At 63.4% G+C, this 25,656-nt stretch overlaps 1 protein-coding gene across 4 annotated transcripts in view; it reads left to right on the plus strand.

Annotated features, from left to right (window-relative positions):
* The first annotated feature begins 1,913 nt into the window (after nt 1-1,913).
* The window catches only part of LRP1 (LDL receptor related protein 1), a 95,459-nt gene continuing 71,716 nt past the window's right edge, over nt 1,914-25,656 (plus strand). For 2 of the 4 annotated variants that reach the window (XM_064498435.1, XM_064498436.1), the window contains exons 1-2: nt 1,922-2,158; nt 19,920-20,042. In XM_064498435.1, coding sequence (XP_064354505.1) covers nt 2,086-2,158; nt 19,920-20,042 — 196 coding nt within the window. In that variant the 5' untranslated portion in view covers nt 1,922-2,085. Of the gene's footprint in view, nt 2,159-19,919; nt 20,043-25,656 lie in introns of all 4 variants that reach the window. The other 2 variants (XM_064498438.1, XM_064498437.1) reach the window with 2 other exon arrangements.

Genomic DNA, 25,656 nt, shown 5'->3' on the forward strand with positions numbered 1-25,656 from the left:
CACAGCGACACGGGGGTGCAGCTGGCTCAGCCCCCCCCGGGGGGGTGCACGCTGCACAGCGACCCGGGGGTGCACCCGGCTCAGCCCCCCCCGGGGGGGGTGCACCCTGCGCTGCCCCACCCGGGGGGTGTGCTCCGCACCGTGCCGGGGGGAGCACCCTGCGCTGCCCCACCTGGGGCAGTCGCACCCAGCACAGCCCCCAGGGGTGCACCTGGCTCAGCCCCCCCGCTGCCACTGCCCTCCTGCTGCTCCTGGGCTCTGCGCCCGGCGGGGTGCAAGCGCAGTCCCGGGCAGCCGTGCGCCCCTTGCACGCGGTGCCCCGCCGCGCCCCGGCGACGGGTGCGCGGGTGGCCGCGTTGCACGAGGACTGCGTGCGCCCCTCGCACGAGGGGACGGCGTGGTGCCGCGCAGGCGGCTCTCTGCCGGCCCCAGCCCCGGCGCCGCTGCCGGCCGCGGCGGGCCGAGCACGGGGGGGGCCTGCGCCCCCGGCCCACGGGCAGCGGGGAAGCAGCCCCGAAAGGGATTTCCCCAGCGCTGCCCAGGCGGGACCCTACGGACGACCCCATCCTTCAGAGCAGCTCCTGCGCGCCCTCATCCGCCGCAGCCCCCCGCACGGGCTGCGCCCGCGGGGCACCTCGGACCCCGGGCCCTGGTGGCGCTGGCGCCCTGCGTCCGCCGGCCTCCCTTTGCACCCGGGAGCGATCCCCCCCACTGCGGGGCCGGAGCCGGGGCCGCCCGGGGGCCGCGGTCCGGGTGTGGGAGGGCTCCTGGCGTCCGCCGGCCGGGAGTTGCCGCCAGCCCGGCCCGGCGCCGCGGGGCTTGCACAACCGCTGGGCCCTGGGCGCGGGGCAGCCCTGCCGCCCCCAGCCCCGCGGCACCCGCCGCACCCCCCGGCTGCCTCCAGGAACATCTGGGCCCTCCCGAACATCTGGCAGGCGGCAGCCGAGCCAGCCGGGCGCTCTGCCACCGGCCGCAGGGCTGACCCCCCCCTGCACCCCACCAGCATTGCCACCTCGCCGGGACGGGGGCAGCACGTGGTGTCACTGCTGCAGTGGGTGACATCCCCTGGGGGGGCCGCAAGCAGGTCCTGCAGCGCTGCGCCTGTCCCACGCGCCCCATCTCCCCGCGCGCTGCGGCGCGGCAGGGCGACACGGCCGCTGCAGGGTGTCACGGTCCCCCCCAGGACGCCAGAGCCCCCCCGGCCAGGGCGGCAGCCCCGCAGCTGGGGGCAGAAGGGCTGGTGCGCGCAGCGGTGGGGCGCGAGCCCCCCCCCGGCACGTGCCGCGGTACCCGAGCCCCGCTCCTGCCCCGGGGGGGACGGGGGCTTGCAGCGTGCCTGCTCCGGCCCCCAGCCCCAGCCCCTATCCCACCCCTGCTCCTGCCCCCCAGCCGCGGCGCCCTGCCCCGTCCCCAAACCTGCCCCATCCCCATTCCCCAGCCCTATCCCCATCCCTATTCCTATCCCCATTCCCTGCCCCATTCCCTATCCCTATCCCCATTCCCTATCCCTATCCCCATCCCCTGCCCCTGCCCCATTCCCCATCCCTATCCCCATCCCTATCCCCATTCCCTGCCCCATTCCCCCATCCCTATCCCTATTCCCTGCCCCATTCCCGATCCCCATTCCCTATCCCTATTCCCTGCCCCATTCCTTGCCCCATTCCCTATCCCTATTCCTTGCCCCGTCCCCTCCCGCGGGCTGCCGGGGGGGCCCGCAGCCCCCGCCCCGCACGCGCATGCGCACCGCGCGGGCGCCGCGCACGACCCCCCCCCTCCCGGCGGCGCGCGGCGCCCCCCGCCCCTCGCGCGGCGGCCCGGGCCCGGTGACGTCACCGGGCGGCGGCGCGCTCCATCCCGCGGCGGCGGCGCGCGCAGCCCCCCGCCCCCGCGGCCGCCCCGTCCCGAGGGCCGCCGCCGCCGCCGCCGCCCAGGCCGCGAGGCGGAGGGGCCTCGCTCGCCGCCCGCCCCGGCCGCGGCCCTCCCCGCCCCTCCCCGCCCTCCGCGGATGTCGGTGCGCGGGCCCGGGACGCGCCGCCCCGCGGGCACCACGGCGTGAGGAGCCGCCGCCGCCGCCGCACCGCCGGCATGGGGCCGCCGCTGCCCCTCGCCGCCTGCCTGCTGGCCCTGCTCGCCGCGCCCGCCGCCCGCGCCCTCGACGGTGAGTCCGCGCCCCGGGGGGCGGGGGGGGGGAAGGGAAGGGAAGGGAAGGGGGCCGCCGCCGCACCGGCGCCGCGCTGCCCTCGGCGGGACTGCGGCGGGCGGGGCCCGGGGCCGCCGGGGGAGCGGGGCCGCTCGTCCCGCTGCGGGGCGCGGAGCGTGGCGGAGGCCGGGGGGGGGGGGTCTCCCCTGGGGGGGGGCGGCGAGCTCCTCCTCCTCCCGCTGCAAACTTTTCCCAGATTTTCCGCAATTAAAGCAAAATGCCCCCCCCCCCCCCGCCCCCGAGGACAACCTTCCCGTGCCCCTCTGCCGGCTCCGCTGACGCCCCGCGGAGGCAGAGGGCTCCCCGCTCCCCGCAGCCCGGCGGGGCAGCTGCGCGCCGCCGCCGTCCCCCCCCGCTCGCCCCAGGAGCCGCCGCCGCGGTGGGCGCCGCGCCGCCCCCCCAACCCCCCCCGCTCTTGCGTAACGCGGCCGCGGCCCCGGCGGCTCGCGCGGGCGGCGGCTCCGGCGGCAGCGGGTCCGGCCCCGCCGGCCGGGCGATGCGCGGCGGCCGCCCCGTCCACCGCCCGCCCGCTCCTTCCCGAGCCGCGCACGTCTGCGCTCTGCTCGCGCCGATCTGCTCAGCAAACGCCGCGAGCCCGGCGGCTCGGTCGGTCGCTGGCGCCTGGGAGCGCGCGAGGGGCCGTTGCTGGCAGCGCGAGCGCGCCGAGGAGCTGGCAGCTCAACAAGCGCAGCCGGCAGCGGAGAAGTTCATGAGACGTTTGAATGCGGGGGCAGAAGGTTGTTTTTTCCTTCAAAAGCACAGAAACGGGGGTGGCTTCTGCGTTCGCTTTCAGCGTTTTCCCCCTATGGGCTCCCTCTATGCAGAGGTGCCTGACGGAGGCAGGTGGATCTGGGGCAGTTTATTGGTGAGGGGATTTTTTGGGGAAGGCTTTTCCGTCCCCTCCGGCCTCCCACCGCGGAGGAACCGGTGAAGCCGCCGTTACTTGGCGTCACGGTAGAGGCAGGAGTGGCACCAGGCCCGTGACGGGGCCACACGGGCCGGGCAGGAAGTGCAGGCGAAGGCCAGATAATGCCCCGGCCCCAAATTAGCTCTCCTGCCCCAAAATAGCGGCTTGGTGCCGCAGGAGGCTGGAGCCCCGGCCCCGCACCCAGCTGGCGGCGCGGCACTTGCTCCAAAGGGCGGACGTGGCACCCGGGCGGCACGTGCAGCCGTGCCCGTCCCCTCCCTGCTGCACGGCCGCGGCTCTGGGTCCGGCCGAGCTCGCGTGGCCCCGCTGCCTCGAGACGTCTTCCCCTTCTCGCGGCCGCCGAATTGGGAAGTTGGCGGGGGCGGGAGGGACAGGCGTCCGTCCTTACATAAGCTGGGTTGCCTTTGGAAACCGGGCTGCGGCGGCGATGCGCCGAGGGAAGCTGCTCTGCCCGCTCCCCGCCCGGGCGCAGGAACGGCCCCTCTCCTCCCGAGCGTGGCCGCGCAGCAGCCTCTCCCTTCCCAGGCCGCCTCCGTGCAGCCCGGCGCGGCGAGGCCCTTTGGAGAGCTGCAGGAGCCGCCCGGGACGTGGAGGGGGGGTTTTGGGGAGCCCCGCTGCTCCGTGGGGGCCGTTGTTTAGCAAGCGACAGAGCCGGCGCTGGAGGCCGGGCGCCCCGCGGCGTCCGCCGGAGCGTGGCACGGGCAGCGGCGCGGTGGCTGTGGTGGGACCCACTGGGGGACCCGGTCGCGGGAGCGGTGCCCGCTGCCCGGGCGGGGCTGGGGCGGGCGCAGGTCCTGCCTCCGCGCGCTCCGTCCTCGGCCGGAGACCGGTCCTGCCCCTGCCGCCAGGCCTGCCCCCGTGGCGTGCCCTGCTGCAAGTCGTTAATCCCTCTCCGGCCTCAGTGGTAGAAGAGAGAGGAGACAAAGTCCAGCTGATGGGGTGGGTGGAAGAGCTTTCCAGGGGGGCAAAGGCCGTTGGTGCGCAGCTCCCGCCCCTGCAGGGCTCCCCTTCCCGCCTGCCGGGGCGTCGAGCCCCTGCGTCGCGCTGCACGGGCGGACCGTGCCGGGAGCCTGGCGAGAGGCCACGCGGCAGGGAGGCATCGCCCCGCTGCCGCTGTGGGAGGGCTCGCAGGCGGGGCGGCGGGGGCCACAGCGCGTTGCTTTCCTCTCGCCGCCTTGGCGGTCTAGCACGTCTCGTGCACGCGAGGGCCGCGCACATGTTTCCCCGAGCGCGTTCGCACGGGCCCAGAGCCGCGCCGGGTTCGGTGGAGGCAGAGCGACGGGGCGCTTGGGGGCTGCAGCGAGACCCTCCGCTCCGCGGCGGGCGTCAGGGCTGCGCTTCCGAGCCTGGGTTCCTGCGCGAGTCTCGGGGCGCTCCGCTCCCAGCGGGCGTGCGGCCGGGCGGAGGGTCTGCTCTGACCTCCTCGTTACACCTTCCAGTCGCTCCCATGGCAAGAGCAGGTTCCTCTGTCACCGAGGGGGTGACGCCGCTTCCCGTTGAGGTTGGATGGAGGCGTGTGGAGGATCCACTGAGAGGGACCTGTTTTCTGCCTGCGCTGGGGATCACGTCATCGCGTGCCTGCAGCCTCCGCTGCAGCTGGGCCCGCAGCCTGCGTGGGCACCGGGTGAGCGCGAGGGGTGATGGCCGCCGCGGAGGCGACGGAGGCGTTAGAGCACGGCAGCCCGTTGGACGTCGCCCCGGCGGCGCGTGGCCCGCCTGCGCGCGGTGCCCCGTTGGCAGCCCTGCCCGCCGCCCGGCTCCCTGCTCCAGCTGGGGATGGCACAGGGGGCTCCGGGTGTCTCGGGTGCCGCCCGCCGTCGGCGGCAGGAGAGGGGGAGTGCTCTTGCCAGGGGTTATTTCAAGCTGGGGCAGCTTTTGTGTTTCTGGATCTTGCTGCCGGAGTAGGATGAGCCTTGCAGCCTTGCGTGATTGGCAAGGTGTGGATGTGTGGAGCAGCCAAACTGTCTAGATTTAGCTTTGTGAGAGTGACTCACTCCGCAGGAACCTGGCAGAGAGAGAGGTTGGGAAGAGAAACACAGATGCTTTTTCACTTAACGAGGAACGTTAGTCTGATGGGGGAGTGTCTCCAGGGACCCGGACCTGGTGGCTAGGCTTGTTGCAGGGCAGGGATGGGGCGACTGGCTCTTCCTTCCCCGTCCCGGCAGTGTCTCGGTCGGTCGGGCCCTTTCCGAGTTGGAGCGGTCTCATTACGCAAGTGTGAGATGGCCGCGGTGCAGACGCCTGTGCCAGCAGCTGCGGATGCACCCAGGAGGTCCTAGCGATGCCGAGGAGAGACTCGTCTCCGGCAGGTCGCTGGAGTCGTCGACTTGCAGAGCTTCTGAAAGGGCAATGGCAGTTGAGTGCCACCTTGTCTCAGCAAACCTCCTGGGGTGGGAGGAAGAGGGAGTCTGCTCATAGAAACGAGGCTTAAAGCTGATGAGCAGAGACAAAATAAAGGAAAAACCTACATAAAACAGCTCAACCTGAGGAACGCTCTGCTGCGTGATGCTCTCGGGCGGGAGTTCAAAGGCGTAGTCCTGCGGGGGACAGGGCGACGAGGCCGGCAGTTTCGGGCAGGAGTCGGTTGCGTGGGGTCAGGGTATGCGGAGGGGGTCTTTCTGGGGCCCGGCTTTGGAAAGCCCCTCCGAGGGGCTCCCAGGTTAGCTGCAGGCGCCGTTCTCCTGGAGACGGGATCAGCCGCAATGCGGCTATGGAGAAACCGTGTTTCTGGGAAGCTGGAAGACCGAAGGTCACCTAACCCACTGGTCTTTCCCCCTCTGGCCGGCGTTCTGCTAGCATCTCTGCAGGCTTGGGGACAAGGTGCGGTTTGACGCAAGAAGCGATGACCGCGGTGGCCGTCTGCCTGCTCCCGTGCCGGGGACCCTGTCCTGGGCCTGGCAGCCGAGGTGGCCGTGGCAGGACAGCGGTGGCCGGGTGGCAGCAAGAGCCTTGGTGGGTCGTGGGGTGTCCGGCCCTGTCCCCGGCAGCGCTGGCTCTACCTGGCCTGAGGGCTGCTCTGCTGAGGAGTGTCTCTGGTTTTGCATTTACGTTTTACCCCGTCCCTGTATCGCTCCAGGGATGTTCCCCCTTCTCCCCGTCCCTGCGCAGACCCCTGCCCCGAAGCCCTGGGGACGGAGAGCTGTCTGCCAGCGTTCGTGCTCCCGTTCCTTGCTGGCGGAGGTGGGCAGGGAAGGACAGAGTGTCCCGTCGGCTCCCGGGGGGGGTGAGGCCGCTCCGCGCCGTTTCGTAAGGCTGTGGGAAGCGCTGCCGGGGGAGGTGGTGGGTGGTGGGAGGGGGCCGCGGTTTGGCGCTGGGGCTCCCAAGTGCCTCGGCCTTCACGGGCCGCCCCGCGAGCGCATGCAGCAGGGCCCGGGCCCTCTCCTCTGCTGTCCCCGTGGCCCTGCTCGACCGGGCGCCTGCCGCTGCTGAGCTCGGGGCGGACGGCGCGCTGCCCTGGGGCCGGCTGCCCGCTCGCGGTGGAGTGTTTGTGAAATCTCGGCTGCGTGTGACCGGCACGGCGCTTCCGGAGCCGCGAGGCGCTTGCGAAAGTCTTTGGAGCCGGACTGTGCTGGGGCTCCGACCAGGCCGTGCCTCTGGGCCAGGAGGGACCGAGCCGGGGCCTGGGGGCTGCTGGACCCCCCTCTCCCCGCTCCGTCTGTAGATGCCCCCCTGCTTCTGTGGCCCTTCCCTGGGGTGAAAGTGTGGGGCTTTGGGAAATGGAGTTTTCTCTCTTGTGGATGAGACCTGTAGCAGGGTTACGGCCCGTGGGCGGGTGAGGAGGGGTGTGAATCTGTGATCGAAAGGAAAGGGGAAGGATGCCCAGGCAAGCAGGAGAGCTACAAAACTGCCTTGTAATGGCTGTGAAAGGTGAGGGGAGGACTGATGGCTCCGGGGTGGGATTTGACTAAGCCCCGGGTCCTCCAAAAAGCTGTTTCATCTGTCTGGGCTTCAGTTCCCAGCTGCCGTGTGGAGACCGACCCCTCTCCTCTTCCCTTGGTGGTCCTGATCCGCTTGGATGCGGCATGGCTGCATCACAAGGTCCCTGTGCAGCCCGGCAGCTGAGGCGTTGCCGTCAGTGCTCTGGGCAGATCTGGTCGCGCCTGCGTGGTCTCTGCCTTGGTTTCTCCTCTTGCTCCGTAGGGCCTGGACTGCTGCTTTCCCTGGGTCTCTGTGGCCCTCTTGCAATGAGGGGGGTTATTTGGGAAAGGACCATGTATGGCCTGAGCTCAGCCCCTCTCCTTTCGCTCCTCATCCAAGGATGTCATCCTTGACAACTCCAGGAACATCCTGTTTATTTTCCATGTCTCCTGGGGTTTCGAGTTGATCGGCAGTTTGGAGAGAGGTGATGAGGGAGTGCTTTGGGCAGGCAGGATCCCAAGGCTTGGAAACGGGGAACCTCCCCGATGGATTTTGGAGGTGACTGTGGCAGTCTTCCGAGGATATTGGGTATTCAGGGCGTCTGCAGAGCAGCCGTTGACGTGTGCTCCGTGTTTCCTTGTGCTGGCACTTCTGTTAATTGATTGCTGTGCTAGTCATTAGTGTGCAGGGATAATGAGGTAAGCAGGAGCACTGCTGTTGCTCTCAGGTGGGTTCCCGTAGCCAGGGGGTCTCTACCATCCTGTGCCTGCTGGGGACCGGGGACCAGAGACCGCTCACGTGCGCTCTTGCTGCTCCCTCTCGGAAACCAGTGTCCTGCTGGTGCTCACGGCTGTGCAGCTCCCTCGCAGCTGGGAGGTTTCTCTTGCCGCTTTGCTACAGCGCTGGTCCCGAGGAGACGGGAGGGACTGAGCCGTGGGTCTGGCGCCGGCCGCCAGCCCGTGGCCCCTCTGGGATTTTGCTTGTGCCTTCGGATGACTCCCCCAGCCTGAGCGCTCTGTGGGTGATGTTTCTTCCCGCTGGGCCTCTGATGGACAAGGCCTTGGGCTCCCGGAGATGCCGCCTGAGAGCAGAGGAGCCGGGGCGCGGGGCGGCCCCGAGCGCGGATCGGGGCTGGGTTCCCCGGGGCCGGCTGTGCCGCGGTTCAGCTGAGCTGGCGCGATTCCTGCAGCGGTAGCAACGCCGTATTGTTGTGGGGCAGGAGGTTCCTCTTCCAAACTGTGAAGCGATTTCAGCTCCCAGATCTGCGTTAAGCCCTTTGTTTGCACTGCCCGGCTTCTGCTAACGCGCAGATAAAGCCCTTGCTCTGCGCTCCCTGGGGTCCCGGGCTCCCGCGGCAGCCAGACCCCCGTGGGTGCTGCACCCTTCCCCGCGTGTCGCCCGCCTGCCCGCGGGGCTGAGGAGGGGGCAGTGCAAAAGTGCAGAGTAGTTGCGCCGCTTGTTTTCCCCAGCAAGTCGCAGGGTTTGGCTGAGACGCCTGGATGTGTAGGAGAGTTGTGTCTGAAGCCCAATGGATGAGTCGGGATGAATCCAGCAATTCCAGGGTTGGGAAATTGGCTCCTTGGAGAGTTTGCGTGTTCCCGGTGCCAGCAAGGCGAGCTTGACTCAGCCCGACAGCGATGAATGCATCTCCCCTGTTTCCTTCCTGTGGTCTCCGCGCTCTGCCAAGCAGACAAGACTTTCGTTGTGCTTGGACTGGGTTTTATCCGCGCAACCTCCTGCCGAGCGACTGCTGGGCTCGTTCCCCGGGCGTCCCTCGCTCCGCGCGCGGGGGCTCGGGCGCCGCGCGCTCGTCGTCCGCCTGACGCCCTGCCGGTCCTGCAAGCCGAGTCCGAGCGGAGCTGCTGTTTCTGAGGGCAGGCGGAGCGGGGGCACCGCTGGCTCCGGCCCGTCGTGGCCCGGCCCCGAGACCTTTATCCGCGCTGCAGCCCGCTGCGGAGGAGATGGGTTTTTCCTCTCCTCCGTGTTTTGCAGGGCAGTGCAAGACCAACTTGGAGCTATTTACAGACCAGTCTTTGCTGTTGACTTAACTTTTCAGTCACTTACATTTAATGTACCTTGGCAGCCTGTCCTGCCAGCAGCAGCAGCAAGTATTTTCAGCATTTTCTAATTCAGCTCAAACTTCTTGTTTTCTTCACTCTGTGCCTCTTATTTAAAGAAGAGAAAATGCTGGGTGGATTGTGAGGACTGTTTTGCTGGATCTTACTCCGTTGTGCGAGGTTGCTCTCCCCAGTGCAGTCCAGCCATTTCAAGTGCTAAATATAGACGTACAATGTCCTTTCTTAGCCAAGGGAACCGAACAGGCTAAAGCTACAGTCATGCAGATGCTTTGCGGGATTAAAGACAGCCCCAGCATTGCTTAAAGCTAATCATGAGCTTAAGGGGTAGGCAACCAAAATTTCGACTAATGGCCTCGCTGGCAGCTCGGAGCTTCTCCGGGATGGGACGGCGCTGATTGGAGCTGTGCAGATGACGAGCAGGAAAAGCAGCCCCTGCCGTGGAGCACTCCAGCCCGCCGGGGAAGAGGCGAGCAGGTCTTTAGTTTCTTCCAAAATATGTGGACTGAGGCGCCCAAATGTGAATCACAGATGACTGGGAAAGAGTCTAATTGAGTTGAAAGTTGCATCTTTAATTGGGTGGACTAATTAGCCTCTTGCAAGATGCAGTTTCTCCAAATTGAGCTGAAGCACCGCACGTGACGGGGATGAGCATGCATTTTAAAGGGCCCTTGATTGCTGCATCTTTGCGCGCCCGAGTCGGTGACCGGCAGGTTAAAGGCGAGGTGAACCCTGAGCGCGTGGTTAACTTAATAAATAACTCGGGCTGCTGGCTCGAGAAGGAGAAGGAAATAATTGTTTCCTTATAAATTTGCTGCTGAATCCAGAGCTCTGACTTTCATCCCTCGGCGACTGCGCTAAAGGGGAGGTTTTCGGCTGCAAAGGGTGAAGCCGCCGGAGCGGCTCTGTGCCGCTGCTCCTCTGCCTAGGCCTCGCTGAGACCTAGCTGGGTTTTGTTTTCTGTGGGCTGCCAGGCAAATTGTTATTTTAATCTGCTCAGAGCTTTGAAACGCATCAATCTAGTCCATTTACTTAATATGGTGCAGCTCTTTGTTTGCAGGCGCTGCTACAGACATCTGAGAGCGGGGACCGAGTGCTCGCTGGGTAATGGATTCAAGCGGCGGCTCATTGTGGCTGATGAACAGTCAAGTGCATCTTTGCCTCTTTCATTTTGCTGGCGAGATGGGTTGTGCCAGGAGCAGTCACGATGCTCTACCTGCTAATCAGGCTTCTTGGGCTAATTGCATTTGCTTTCCCGGCGGAGGGGTCCTTGTCGCCGCTTTCCCTGTGTCCCTGCCGGACAGAGCCTCTGGATGTTGCTGTGACGTGCCGCAAGACCCAGCGGAGAGGTGTCCGTGGTGTCCCACGACTTTTGTTTTTGTTGTGCTCGGGATTTGCTGAAGACTTTTGAATATCTTGCACTGAAAATTTGGAGGCGGATTCAAAGGCTCTGGCTGCGAGGGCTGAGCGGCGGCCCCAGGGAGGAGCGGTGCCCTCCTTGCGTGTCCCCCTCTCCCCCCCGCACGCGCCGGCGTTCCCGTGCGGAGATGCCTTCCCGCGCTCTGCAAGGGCCGGGCCTGGCTTGTTCGTCGTGGGGCTGCTGGCGGGTACGGGCACCTCGCCGTCCCCGGCAGGGCGGCTGCCCCTCCTGGGCACGCGGGCTCCGTGCAAGCCGCTGCTCCGGGCAGTCTCAGCAGGGATGAACAAACCTCCCCGTGCGAGCGACATCCCCTCGAGCGCAGCCTGGCTCGGTGTCGTGGCTGGGAGAGCCGTTCCCACCGACCCGCGTTGCTGGAGAGCAGCTTCAGTCGCGCGGGAGGGCCCATCCCGTGCCCGGGCGGCACTGAGCGGTGCCGGCTCCCGCGGTGTGTGCGGCACCTGCCCGGGGCCGGGACACGCTCGGCTCGCGGGGCGGTGAATTGCTTCCTCCCCGTCCCTCGGCGTGCCGAGTTCCGATGCAGTGCTTTTTTTATTGTTTAGGAAAGGAAACAGTTGGTTTTAATACTTCCTACAGCAGCCGCCTTTCTAGGGGCCGATGCGGAAGCCGCTGGATGCAGGAGGCACGAACACCTTCCTGTCCCGCGCCGGCAGGGAAGCCGTCCGCAGACGCAGTGCAGGGCTCGTGTCTCGCCGTCTGTCCGAGGGGCCGTGTGTCCAGGGCACTGGTGTTTCTGGCGTTCCTTCTGCGTTTCTGGCGTTCCTTCTGCGTTTCTGGCGTTCCTTCTGCGTTTCTGGGCTTGGAGAGACCGAGGGGCGGATGGAGCAGAGGGTCTTTGCCCCAGGAGCGGGGTGCCAGAGCTTCCTCGGCGGTTTTTCTCCCCACGAAGGGAAATCTCACCCCCTGCTCGCGCAAACATAGGTTGAGATTTCTGTGGCCCCCTTTCCTTGTCTGTGCAGTGGGGAAAGGTCCCCCCATCCGTTCCCGCGGGATCGCTCAAGGCTGGTTGGAGCGAGCCCACCAGCAGGCCCCGATGTGGATTTGGCATCTCCGTGTCCCTGCCTTCCCCAAACACCCGCGTCGGGAGCGGAGAGCTCTCGTTTTCCGCCGGAGCCTCCCTGGGCTGCCCCCGACCCCTGCAGATGGGTTCACTCAGGCATCTCCTTTCGCGCCCCTGAGCGTGTTCTCTCTGCAGAAGGGCGAATTTGGAGTCGAGCTGCACTTACTCACCGGCTTGGTTTTCTCCTCTGCAGCTGTTAGGATGCCCTCCTCGCCTTCGACACCTTCCCTCGGCCCAGCCCTGCGCTCTGCTGGCCTTTTAAAAATCATAGCACTTCCTTTCTTGGAACTCGAAAAAGGTAAAAACGGGCAAACCCGAGTCCCTGACCTGCACCAGCCACCTCGGAGCATCCAGGCTGTCGCGGACAAGTAGTTAATTGGTCGTGCAGCTGGACCGCGCTGGTGGAGACGCCGAGGGGGTAGGGTAATGTCTGGAACGCAAAATCAGACCAGACATAACTACCAGATTCCTCTTTAATCATTTTTACCAGTTATAAACAGATGGGACATCTCACCATGCCAAAGATTTTTTTTCCCTCTTTACCTCTTAAAACAGCTAAATGGCTTTGTCAGGGCAGAACGTTGAAGTGCAAACCTGCCATCTCTGCATTAACCCTCGCGCGGGAGGAGCGTGTCCCGGGGTACCGTGTGTGCTTAACAAAACCAGGGGTTTGGTTTTGGCAGGGGCTGCGGTCCGGCTGGGTGGCGGAGGGCGCGAGCGGCGGCGACTCAAAGAGTGGGGAGAGGTCTGCAGGAGCCGGGCGCCGCGGCGGCTGCGGTGCTGCCGCCCCGGGTGTTCCCGTGTCCTGGGCAAGGAGGGCGGATGCGGAGGGCCTGCCGCAAAGCTGCGCTTGCGGGGTGCAGCCCGCGTCTCTGCGGGTGCAGACCGGGCAGCGGCAGGAGCCCCAGGCCGCCCGCCAGGGTTGGGCCTGGGTTGGGCCGCCGGGGCCCAGGTGTCCTGCACCTCTGTCCCTGGTGCTGCCGCGGGGCTCTGCCACCCCCGCCGCAGCGAGCGCCGCGGGCCAGCTGGCTGTGCGTCTTGTTTTTTCCTGCTGAGATGTTGTGACCGTGCGCGTGGTGTTTTCCCTTTGCTTTGCTCTTCCCCCCACTCCGGTCTGGGCCTCGCAGGCAGCTCCGCGCGGGATGCACCTTGCGGGCGGCGAGAGCCGGGACCCTGCGCCACGGCCGGGTGTGGACGAGGCGGCTGGGCCTGCGTGTCCCGGCCCTCGCGGCCGCCTGCCCCGCTCGCGGGGTGGCTGGGGCGCTCCGCAGTGCCCATCCCATGCCGGTCAGCTCGGCGCGCTGCAAATGGGTCATGGCTGAAATCCCTGTACGGGGAGCGGAGCCGTCGATCGCTGCCCTCGAGGGAGAGCAGGGCGCCGTTCGGGCTCTGCTGCTGCCTCCTTTCGCTTGCTCCAGCGAGGGTTTCTTGGGAGAGCGGTAAATCAGGCTGCTGCTTCTCCTGGGGAAGATGCGGCGGGTGGTGCCGGGTCTCCGGGCCGCGGTGGGACCCGGCCGCTGCTCGTGGGCCCCGGTGCAGCCGTGTGCCGCGGCCGTGCTGGCGCGGGGGAGCGGAGCGGCGTCCGGAACAGCTCCCCCGTGCGGGACCTTCGGCTGGGAATAAGAGTCCCTTTATGCGGGAATCATTAGTGTACTCTGAGCACGCTAATTATTCTGGGATGAAAGTGACTTTTATTCCGGTGGAGTGGCCTCTCAAAGGGCCCTTTCTGCCTGCTCCCGCTCCACAATAGCTATTCTGGTCCGTTTCCCCATTTTAGACAAAGTTCTTATTTGCAAAGCCAGCGAAATTGAGTTGACTAATGAATTAAGGCCGGTGGTTTTGGCCCGACTCCAGTCCTCCCGAGCCGTCGGTTAGCCGAGGCCCGTCCCGGGCAGAGTGAAACGCAGCACCCGACCTCCTCGGCCGGGTCCCCTGCTCCGGCCCCGGGCCTGCCCGGCCCCGCTGCCGCGGGCAGCCCTGGGCTCCTGGCAGCGTCCAGCCCTGCGATGCGGCTCTCCAGATGAAATGCCTATTAATCTATAAAGTGCATTTGCTTTATTGCACAATGCAGGCTGGTCCCTGGAGGGAGCGTTATCTGCTTTAGCCACAAGCCATAAATAACTGCCTCCCGGTGCAGAGCAGCGTATTCTGTTTGGGTTCCAGGCTGCCGGCAGTGTAAACACCCTGCTGCTTTTCCTGGGATAAATAGGAGGGAATAAACCCCCCTGAGCAGGTAGCGGCAGAGGGGGGGATGCGCTTGGCCTCGGGCCGGTGGTCCCAGCCGGACCCATCCGTCCCCCCCCGCGCCGCTCGGGGCAGCTCCTCGGAGGCACGGCCCGCCGCCAGCAGCACTGCCAGCACGGAGCCCCTTTCTTTGGGCTGCAAATGTTGGGTGGTTTTTTTTCTTCTTGCTTTCTTTTTTTTCCCTGCTTTTTGCTTTTTGCATTTGAATTGCAGATAAGCTGGGGAAAAAAAAATCCTTTCTTGAAACACCCTCCGCTGCGTGGCTGGAGCCTGCCCACATTTTGTATGATCAAGCCGATCTTTTTTTCTTCTTTTTTGAGGCCTGAAAATGCCGTCTATTTGTTTCATCTGTCTCCATCTCCTGCCATTTTCCAATTCATGCCTCTAAAGCCCTGTCCATGGGGCAGGAGGGGGCAAGGGGGGGTCTCGCTCCACACACATCTCCTTCTGAATTTGGTTTAAAATGCAGTCCCCCCCCCCCCAAATGCATTTCGTCTGAAGGCGACTGAGCTGCCACGCGGGAGGGAAGGGGCTGCCTTGGCCGGGGGGGGGGGGGGGAACGTGGACAGTCCCGGGCGCTCGTCCCTGTGGTGGCCGGTGGCTCCCAGGAGCCTCCGCGGCTGTGTCCCCGGGGGGAGTCTCCGAGCGATCGCGCGGGGCTCCCGGCGCCCCTCGGTCCTCGCCGCCCGCTCCGCGGCGTTGCGCTAGCGCAGGCGACGTGCGTTTCTTGTGAATGGCGTTTCGCTTCCGTTCAGATATTTCTCTTGCAGAGCTGGGGCAGGCTTTTCTTCTCAAAATTGCTTTTTTTTTTTTTTTTTTTTTTAAACATGGTTAATGCCGTGTGATTTAGACACAACAGACAGACTTGAAAGGAGAAGGGAAAAAATATGTATTTTAAAGTCAATGTTTACTTAGCAATTGGAACGGCCTCTCCCCCCCAACCAAAATAAGTTACAAACAGCGCATACCTGTGGCTTTCCGAAGGGGAATAGTTCTGCGTGCTAACAGCAACGTCATTCATGGAAATAGAAGCTCCGACGGAGCCGCGGATCTGGTTTGAATCTTCCAGTATGAGGGGTCCAGATGGAAGAATTGCAAAAATGCATTTGAACTGTTTGGAGATCTTGTGTTTAAACGCAAAACCAAGAAACCCCCCCCACGCGTTGAAAAAAAAAAAAAAGTGACTCTGAAGTTTAGGTTTTGTTATTTTAAACGTCTCCATTAGCCCATCGAGTTTTCTTGGAGCCGAGGAACCTGCCGGATGCGCGTTAGGCATGAGCCCGCAAATCCTGCGTGCGGTGCGCGGACGTCATCGGGGGCCGCGGACATCTCAGCTGCCGCGCTCGGCTCTCGCGGTCGTTAGCATGGGCCTTCCGGCCTCGTAAGGAAGCTCCGGTGCCCGGACTCGGGTGACCGTGGAAGAGCCTGGGCTTGTGCGTGCTGTGATGTAGTGACCGTCTCTCGTGGCTTCAGAGAAACTCGGGAAAATTTGAGGAGTCTTGAAAGCAGAAAATGAATAAATTACTGCGCGTGCCCCCCCCCCCCCCCCCCCCGAAATTCAAGGGTGATGGATGGTATAGGGGAGAACGTAGAGAAAAAGGTACTACTCCGGAGCAGCCGCGCAAGGTGGCCCGGTCGCTGTTTGGGCAAAGCGGCCTTTGAACCGTGGCGCGCTCTGGCCCAGTGGCATCCTGAGCTGGAAACCCGGAGGGGCGGAAGGGTGGGGGTGGAGCGCCCCAGGACACGGCGCGGGCCGGCAACGGCGCCCGGCATCCCTCCCGCGGGGCCCGGCGCAGGGACGCCAGCCTTGCCTTCCGCGAGGCTTCTCCTTGTTTGAACGGAGGTGGAGGCACCGGTGGCAGAAGACGCCCGGGGCGCTCTCCGGGATCGGACCGAATCCAGCTGGGCCGACACGCGGGCGGCGCTGCCTTCGGCCCGTTGGTGCCGGGACCCGTCGCTTTCCTTTTCCTCTGTTCTCCGGAGGTTCGGTCGTTCCGCGCCAAGCTCCTGCCCCCTGGAGCAGCCTCGCGGGCTCTCCGCTTTGGCCTCGGTGCCGCCTCCGAGGGCGGCCCCCGGGGTGGTGGGGCACCGGGCAGCTGCCGCCCGGGCCGCGGTGCCCTCGTGGCGAGGACCCTCGGGGTCCAGGCCACCGGGCCGCGGAGGCGTCGCGTGCGGGGGACGGAGAGGCCTGGTGGCACGAGGACGCATGTTTGCCGTAGCCGGCCCCGCGGCGAGAGGCGCTCCGGCAAAGAGACGTGGAGATGCAACTTCTCAGTGGTGTTGCTCCTCTTTTAGAGCTGGCTGCGGCCCATTCTGCCCCGTAAATCGCAGGCTGGAGACTCTTCACCTGGCTCAACCGAGCGTGCCGGGCAGCTTTACTGGCTGCGTGCGTCCCGGCGCGGGGCTCAGCGTGAGCCGCCTCCGCTCGCACCGCGCGGGGACGGGTGTTTTGGAGGCTCTGCCGAGGAGCCGCATCGTATGCGCGAGCGTGGAGGGGGGAGTAGCTGGGGACGGCGACCTGTGAGGAATGTGGAGTCGATTCCTTTTTTCCTCTTTCTCTTTTCCCCCCCTCTAAGAACATCTGTTTTGCGAATCACGCTCCTTCCAGTCCGTATTTATTGCCAGCGCTGTTTCCTCTGCAGAGGAGAAGCTGGCCACCCCCTCCAGCGAGGAGAGGGGAAGGGGTTGGGTTGAATGGGAAAGTACGGCTTGCTCGAGGAAGGAGCTGATTTTTCTTAGTTTTTTCCGTGGTTTGCTCTCCAGCCTGTCTGGGTTTTCACGCCGTACTCGTGCGTGCACCGAAGGGTGCTTGGCTCCTGCTCGAGGTGGAGACCTCCTGTCTGCCGGGTTCCTAAAATAGCCCAGTTCGAGGGAAGTGTCGATTTCTTGCTGTAGGCAAAAACGAAATGTGTTTTGTTGTGGGATTTTTTTTAATAGTGCTTTCTGTTACCGGCCGCACCCTGACGTGGAGCCCGGGACCGCCTGCACGCCGGTGCTGGCTCGGCCACCGGTGCAGCAGCAGCGAGCGCGGCCGGGATCCCGGCGTTCCCGTCGCAGCGCCGCCCCCCTGCCGCTCCGCTTCCCTGCCGGCGCGTCTGCTCCCGTCCCTCGTTCCTGGAGAAGGACGCCTTTTTCTGCACCCCAATAACCATTTGCTGTTTTGAGTGCGGTTCCCCCCCCTCCCTGCTGAATTGCTTCTCCCGATGCTGCCCGAGGGCCGCGTTTCCTGGGAGGCTCCGCGGCTGGGCGAGAGGGAAGGGACCTTCCTGCCACCTCTGCTGTGGAGCTGCCGGTGCTGGCGGCCGTGCGAGAGCTGCTCCAGCGCCCGCGGGACCCGGCGGCGCAGCGCGGTCCTGGTGTCGCGGGGCTGCGGCCGCGTGCGGCTCCGTAGCGCTGGCGTGGCCTGCGGCGGCCCGGCGCGCTGTGGCTGCTCGCTGGGACTGCCCTGTGCTCCGGCGACGTGCGGCACCTTGGCGTGCTGGAAACGGGCCCGGGTGGGCGCGTGCCTCTTCGGGTGCTCCAGGAGGGCCAGGACACCCGCGCGGCCTGGCGAAGGAGCCCGCGAGCAGGGCGTCAGTGCCGGCAGGAGATCCCGCGTGTCCCGCTCCTGCCTCGGGGAGCTGTTGCAAGCCGCAGGAGGACTCGCTTCGGCCTGCCGGGCGGCGGGTCCGGGAGACGCAGGTGCTGGTAGTTAGGGATGGCATCGCCGAAAGAGCAGCTCATCTCCCGTCCTGCCGAAGAGCACTGCCGCTCCGGGACTGGTGTCCCCTGCGCGAGAGAAACCAGCTGGATGAGGATGGTGCCCTGAATCTGCCTTCTCCAGCCGGACACAGACCTGCCGGGCCTGAAGCAGCCGAGGAGGGGGCAGCAGCAGTGCCGATGTTGGACGGGACGCCCAGAACTGCTTGCCAGGTTTTTCCCGTCTCCTGTAAATCTGCGTGCTCCTTTCTCGGGGGAGGAGGACGGAGGAGCCGCGGAGCTGAGCTCCCTTGAGGAAGAGGCCCTTCCGAGGAGGAGGGCGCTCCCGGGAGCTGCCGCGGGAGGCTGCCTGGTCCTCTGCGCTGGCAGGTCACTGCGGCTGCTGGAAACCTCGGAGAAGGAGGGCGATCGGGAAATCCAAAGGGAACGTCAGGCCTTTGGTGCGGTTTTTCTCGTTAACGGCTTTTGCATTTGGTAGGCTCGTGGCTCGGAGATGAAGGGGGAAGATGAGCTCCTCCAGGAGAGGGTGTCGGCAGGCTCCGGGGGGAAGCGCTCGGAGCTGGGCGAGGATGAGCTGTTGGGTTTAGGGATGTTTACAAGGACCTTGAAAAGATCCAGAGTTCTGGCAGTGTAAATAAACAGATGCTTTGGCGGGGTATAAACCTTCCTGCGTCAAGGCCTGACCCGTCCCGGGGCATCAGGAGGAACCTGGACCCGGAGGCTGCCCGGGAAGCATCCGCGAGCTCCCGGCTCCTTCCCGCGACGGCGCGGTGCCCCCATGGCTGTGCCAGGCCCCGGCGCTGCAGCCCGGCCGGCAACGCGAGTTCGCGGTGATGGGCAGGAAAACAAACCCGGAGACCCCTCTTTATCGGGAGTTATGTGAGAAGTTAAACGGGTCCTTTGAGCAGAGAATTTAGCAGAAGGTTGGGGATGACACAAGATAAATGTTTGAGGAATTTGTGTGTTTTACTGCCTTTTTTTTTTTTTTTTAATCAATTCTCCAAGTTGCATTTGTTTGTGTTTTCAAGTTTTGCTGCCTTCCCAAGGGCTTGGGCTTGCTATTTTATAATGAAAGCTGATATAGGCAGAGAAACGGGCACTGCAAAGAGCTGAATCTCTAGGAAAAACGTGAAATGCCAAGGGACTTGCAAGAGGATCGCCAGGCGCTCCGCGCTCCCCCCTTCGCGCTTGTCCGCTGCCCTCGCCCGGGAGGGCTTCCTCTGCAGAGCTGTACATCACGGGTGAAGCCAGGAATGCTTTAAATTTTGACCCTTCTCGGCTGCAGCTATTGCTTGAACTTTTGCTGCCTGCCCTGTGTTGTAATTCGGTCTTCGCTGTCTGGTTCTGCTTACTCTGCGTGCGTGCTGTGTACACACACATATGCATTTTTTAAAAGTTTGGAGCAGTCACTCCCAGCTGTGAATTAGCCAAAAGAGAGCTTTCTTGCAGTGTCTGCTGTCTAGAAATATGAAACCCAACAACGCAAAAGTGGAAGGAAGCTGCTGTCTCTGTCTTCCTCTGCTGCTGATGGTAGCTGGTTTGGGGAGGGTCGGGGAGTATCTGCCGGGAGGAACCGGTGCAGGTGCTCACGGTTGTCCCTGGCCTCAGCCCGGGACAAAATACTGCGACCAGCTCTTGTTCAGAGCCGATTGGCGCAGGTGACCTGGAGGGATTCGCATTTCCGCACCAGCGTGCCTGCCGTCGTCTCGGGGTCGGGTTGTGTCCCGCGGAGATTCCCGGGAAACTTTGGCGCTTCTGCGTGGAATTTGGCAAGGTCTCGGGCTCCCGTCCCTTCCCGTCTGTCGGCTCTGCCGTCCGCACCCCGGTGTCGCGGGCCGGTGCCGGGCTCCGGGGTCGGTGGCGGCAGGGTGTCGGGCGCTCCGCACGCGGGTCCGGGTGCCGGGTGCCCTTCCCGCGTCCCGGACCGCGGCTCAGGCCGGAGCGGCCGGCCGTGTCGCTCGCACGGACCTGCCTCTGAAGGGATGCAGCACCTATGGCCTGTTGTTAGTGGTGCGGTCTTTGTGGTTTCAAAAATGTTACTTTCTAATTTGTTCTCATTCGGATTTTCTTTTTTTTTTTTTTTCTCCTTTTTTACTGTCTAGCATAGAAAATAAACTGCCTTGGGCTCCCAGGAGCTAATTCATCCAAGTTAAATGATCTTTAAAATCTGTTAGCGCATCATGGATCTCAGTTCCTGTTTTCTCACGGTGTAATTAATGCTTCAGTTTAAATTTTCTCCTTTCCTTAGGGGCAAGGTTGATGGATCTGATACCAGGCTAAAAACTTTTGCTGAGCCATTAAAAAGAAATCAAACTAAAAACAATCTAGTCCTTAATTTAAATTTTTTTCAAGTAATTTGTCTTTGGGAAGAAACTGATCTTGTTTATTATCATTATTTTATTTCTTCTCTCATCCAGCACCGAAGACATGTAGCCCTAAACAGTTTGCATGCAAAGATCAGATTACGTGCATATCTAAGGGCTGGCGCTGTGACGGGGAAAAGGATTGTCCCGATGGCTCGGATGAATCGCCTGATATATGTATGTATGACTTTCCTTCCTAATAATTATCTCTGGTTTTGTTTCATTCATTCTTTCATTGCATGGTCATTGCAGGGTCCCGAACAGGCATCATCGCACGGCTGTCCTACCTCAGCTCACATTTTTCCATAAGCTCACAGCACCTTTTGCAAGCAGTGGGGGGAGCTTGGGAATTTAGGCCACTCGTGGTAGATATTCAAACCGTCCATCTGCGTTTCTTCCATTTATCTCACCAGCTGCTGCTCCCCTGATGTCCCTTGTGTTGAGGGACATGATCCATCGTAACATAACAGCCTCCTGGGAGCTGGGTATCACTCCACTTTTTTTTTCTCCTCCCCCATCAAAGTTTATTTGCATTAGAAAAGCTCAGACTCCTGAAGGTGAGGATGCAGCAAGACTTGCTGAAAGGAGAAATGCTGCGGCTTCCCTTTCTGAAGAGCTTGTGTGGTTCCCTGCTGTGGTCTCACGTTTGGGAACTGGAGGAGAAAGGACACCGCAGTGGTTGCAGTAGGACCAAGGGGGAGGGGGGGGGTGGCTGACGCAGGGGGAGGCTTTGCGCCCTCGCAGGCTGCTCGGATGCAGAGGAGCTGGAAGCAAGGACACGCGTAGACGTTGCTGTCCCCAGCCGGGGCCGGGGGTTGAGTCCTGAGCCCCGACCATGGCTTCGGGGCCGTGGGGTGCGGGAAGGGCTGCTGTCTTGGCAGTGCCTCCCTCCGAACGGCTGGCAGGGAGCGGGTCAGAGCCCGTCGTGCTCGTGTCCTTCTGCCTGAGGGACTTGGTGGGGAGGCAGGGACGGGCCGACCCCGACCTCTGCCCCCACCCCAGAAGGGGCGGCAGCAGGGGTAGAAAGTAACCGGGGCTTGCAGTAGTGAGGGGGGCGACCAGCAGGGGCAGGAACCCCTCCGGCTCGGGTCGGAGATGCCCCAGCCCTGCTCGCGGGCTCTTTGGCTCCGGGGGGGCTCCTCCGGGGTGTCCGTGCACGAGCCTGTGTCCGTGTGCGCTGGAGCCGAGAGCCGAGCCGTGTGCAGCGACGGGTGCGTGCACGCAGAGGATCGCTCTGCCGCGTGCCTGCATCTCTCCTTTACAGCTGCACTTTCTTGCCTCCGCTGCTCGGCATTTAAAGGGTGTTTGGAGCACGGGTTTGGCTGAAGGGGAGAAGAAGGTCTTTGGGAGTGCCTCTGGGAACGGCCTGTGGAAAAGCAAAATAGCTTTCCCCAGATGTGTTTGGATTAGGGTGCATGTGTTGTTTTTACTGGTTTTGTCCCGGGCCTGTTGCAGCCCTTCTGCTGCGAGTGTCCGGCCAGCTCCCTGCTGGAGAGCAGCTGCGGGGACTCTCCCCGCCTGGGACAGGGCTGCCCAGCCCGCTGGTCCGCTGGATCCTGGGAAGCAAACAGGAAACCGAGCTGGGTTAAACAGAATCCAACTGCCGGAGGAGGCAGAGCGCATGTGCGCGAGGGCAGGCACCAGGGCGCCCGGCTGTGCGCGCGAGGCCTTTGGGACGGAGCCAGCTGTGAGCGGTCCCGCTGTGCGGTGCTGCAAAACCAGCCGGGACGCGGCATCGGGCTCCCGTCCCCGGTTAGACCTGCCCTCCGGGGTGAGTTTGGATGAATCTCCCGCTTTCCCCCGCGTCTCCGTCTCTGCCCCCCCATCTGACAGGGGGGCCGATACCTCATGACTTTGCACAAGCAGCCGTGCCAGGTTGCTTGATTGTGTCCGAAAAGCAACCTGGAGGTGCCAGGCCTTGCAGGACAGCGGGGTTCATCTGCGCTGCTCTTCACCAGCAGCGAATATAGCCGCCTTGTCCTCTGGCACAGAAGTCCCTTCCAGACTCCTGCTTCCTGCTGTACTTGGAATAAAGGTCTCATCCAAAGCAGCCTTTGGTTCAGCATCAGGGTTATTTATTTCTTAAGGCAAAATGATGCAACCGTCCCCTCCGTGGGAGGGATGAGGGGGCTGAGATGGGCTGTCTGGCTCCAGTCAATCAGCAGCCCTGGAAAATTACTGCAGGAGGACTTGGAGGCCCTTCCTCTGCACTGGAAGAAATCCGTCCTGATTGACGTATTCCGCTAGCTGTGTCTGTGCTCATTTAACCACGCTCTCTTTATCCATCTGGACAGGTAGAAGGAAACCTCAGATGCTTTTTCCCCCTCTTCCCTTCCTCACTTTAGTGCAAAAGCATCGTTTGTCAGCATTGGCCGGGGGCTGGCATCGCCCTGGTGTTTGCCCCCCTGGAAGGGGAGAGCAGCGCCGTCCCCCAGGTGCTGCGCGCGAGTGAGCGTTGGTGGCGGTGGGCAGCACCGGGCAGCCGGCCCACTCCGTCTGCAGCGGCCGCCGGCATCGGCACCGGCCGCAGGAATGCCGCTGCCTCGGCCTGAGCACAGAGCCGGTCTTTCTGCGCCAGCAGTGCGGAGTAGAAGTAGGCTCGGGAAGGTAAGGGAAAGCACAGGCTGTTGTTTCCTTATCCCCTTAGAGGATGAGTTTGCAGGGCTTTTAAGAGGAGAAAAGACCCCAGCTGTTTGAAACTCTTGCATCGTGTTGTTGAAAAGCCATACCACGCTGGTCCTGCTCAGAGCTGCTCGCTTCGGCCTGTGCCCCCAGCACGCGCGCCCCGTGGAAGGGAGCGCCAGCACGCGCCGCATCCCGCCGGAGCCTGGGAAACACGGTCGTGTTTCGGCAGCGGGGATGCTCCTGGGCCCTGCTCCTGCTCCGAGGGGCAGGTGACGTGCCTGGCGCTCGAAGCCACGTCCAGCTTTCCTAGCCTTAAGATAAGCATCGTTGTGAGGCAATCAGCAGCCTCTGCTGGGGCAGGGTAGGAAGGTTACCGGGTGTTTGCGTGGCTCTCCAGGGCTGAGGTTCACAGCTCCCGCTGCTGGGCGCGACGGAGACGCCCGATGCAATCCCTGGAGGAGTCCTTGGGCGTGATCTACCTGGGGCTCGAGCAAGGGCTCTGCTCTGTGCCCCGCTGCACGAGTTGGGGGTGCCCGGTGCTCTGGGCTGCTCCCACCCGGAGGAAATCCCGCCGGGCGCGAGGCTGCCCGGTTGCCGGCTCGCGTCTAGCAGCTCGCCTGTGCGTGCGGGCTTCCCTGCCGTGCGCGCGGGGATGCGAGCAGAGAGTGCTGCTTGCTGGCGTCTCTGCTGCCGGACGGGTGCGACTGGAGTCCGAGCTGTCAGCGCGCCCGGGCTGAGGACCCGCTATCTCCGGGACTGCCAGGCAGGCTTTTCTCACGCCGCTTTGGCACCGGGGCTTCCAGGAGACTCTCATCCTCCTTATCTTTTTGGCAGGGAGAGAATGACTTTTATTATTTAATCTATTTGTTTTAACCCCAGCTGCAAATGCTGCTCTGGCGTGCCGCGTGGCACGCCCTTTCATGCCCTGGCAGCAAGGCAGGGTTATTTTCACCGCAGTGATGTAGTCGTATCGGAGTCTCCTGAAATGCCGTCCGTCACGCGCAGCATTGCCCTCTCCGGGGAATCCTTTTCGGTATTCGCTGGCTTTGCTTACGTGTTAGCTTATTCCTGAGCGTAGGAAGCGTTCCCTTTCCGAGCTCGGTGGTGGTGCTCGTGTCCACGCGAGCGCCTTGTGCTGGTCCTAGCCCCATTGCTTAGCTTTTCATCCCGTAGAGCTTTCCTGGGGAAAAAGCTTAGGCAAGAGCCTCCCTCCTCTTGAAGATCTCAGGAGACAAGGGGCTCTGAGCAAGGAGCCGGCTGTGGCTGAGCGATGACCTTCATCTGGCTGCTTCATCCCCAGGCCGGCCTCGTGCCTGAGCCCTGCCGGCTCCGGCTGGGTGTCCAAGGGCAGGCCGAGTGGTTCGCCGGCGACCTGGGACGTCGGAGCTGCAGGGACGTGTTTCTTCTGCCGCAGGGCAGCAGCACGCTGTGCTTTACTGCAGGTGGATCGGATCCCGGTCTCCAAAGTCACTGGGATGTTTGTGCAGATTCAGCATTGAGCCGATTTGTTGGTCGGAATATTTAGGAGATGTCGAAATACTGGTCCTGCCGCTCTGGCGCAGAGGAGCTGCGAGGCGCCGCGGTGCGGTGCTGACGGCCGGGCCCTGCTCAGTCCCGGATGAGGCTCTTGGACAGCGCTGCGCGGGGCGAGCTTTGCTCCGAGGCTGCGCCCGGGGCCGCTTTGCCGCTCGGTGCTGAGGACGGCGCGGGTACGGGCTGCTCCAGAGCTGTTTGTGCAGGGACGCCGGTCGGTGTAGAAGCTCGCGCTGGGATAAGTGGTGCTCCATGAGGCCACGGGCTGCACCTGGTAGAGATGCTGTTTTAGCTCTGTACCAGAACTGCTGCATCCCCCCCACCCCATAGCTTTTTGCGTGGCTTTCTCCTGAATAAACCAAACAGAAGGAGAAGCGTCCTGCGGTAGCCTGGAGCAAGCCCTCGATGCGGAAGCCTTCGCCAGGGAGACGGGCCGCTCCCCCACGTGGTGCCTGCGTGCAGGGACGAGCCGGCTGTGCCCGGGCACCCGGGAAGCCGCGGTGGGATTCGCCTGGGGCTGCTCGGCCTTGGGCCTCCATCCACCCCCTGCATGCGCACAGGGAGCCTTCTCATCCCTAGTTCATGCTCTTATCTGCTCACTTGTGTCTTTTCCCCACTTCTATGTCTCTTTGGGCTGCTGCCAAATCAATTACAGGCTGTATTTACAGGGGAAGGAATTGCTTCTCTTCCTTTTTTTTTTTTTTTCTCCAAGTGGTTTTTGGAGGTTAAAAATTCCTCTCTAACACTGCTCCTTGGGTTGTACCACAAGCTTGTCACATGTAATAAATTGGCTCATTTATTAGTGAGCCAACACAGTCAAAAGCAAACAAAGTGGCTTGCAGATTAATCCTGCCCTGTTTGCGATAAGCAGAGCGATCCAGGCTCTTTGCAGGGGGATAATGGCCAGGGCAGATCAGTTTTGACTGATGATCTGTGCACTTTATTTCAGTGCCCTCGTTCCCTCAACCTGTGTATCGATGCTCCTTAATTAACCCTTAATGTGCAATTGCTTGGTGCCCAGATAGCACCGTTCACAGCAGAAGTCGGGAAGCAGCGCCGGCGAGGAAACATGGGGCGAAGGCACCGGGCACGCCGGCCTGCCAGCTGCGGAGGGAAGAGGAGAGGAGGGGAGAGGCGGGTGCCGCCGGGGGGCTGCGGCAGAGCCTGGGGCGAGCTCCCCCCTTTGAAGGGCTCCACCGTCCCGGGCCCCAGCCCGTCTTGCTCCCCGCGCAGCAGAAACATAGCTGGGACACGTTCAGAAAGCGGCCTGCGCGAAGTGGGAGTGATCTGCCCTCTGGAGCCCTTTAGGTTTCCATTCTTTGGGCACCTCTTGTGCAAGAGAGGGCACGTTATTCAGTATGTCCGAAATTGGTCACTTCACACGAAACGGGCGGATGAAAGAGGGGAGCCGTTGTGCCCGCGGTGAGTTGGGAGCTCTCCCCGAGGAGCTGCGGTCCCGCGCTCTTGGAGCACTCGCGCGGCTCCCTCCTGGCATCGTCTCGCCCCTCTCTCTGGCAACGCAGGGGTGCTGTGGCTGGGCCCGGCTCAGCGAGGGTTTTGTGGCGTGACTCTAGTTTTGCAAAGAGTTTGGTTCGTTTGGGAAGGGCAGTGGAAAAACCCAGGCTGCCCTGTC

Source organism: Dromaius novaehollandiae, chromosome 28 (assembly GCF_036370855.1).
Source record: "Dromaius novaehollandiae isolate bDroNov1 chromosome 28, bDroNov1.hap1, whole genome shotgun sequence".
In the NCBI taxonomy this organism is placed as follows: domain Eukaryota; kingdom Metazoa; phylum Chordata; class Aves; order Casuariiformes; family Dromaiidae; genus Dromaius; species Dromaius novaehollandiae.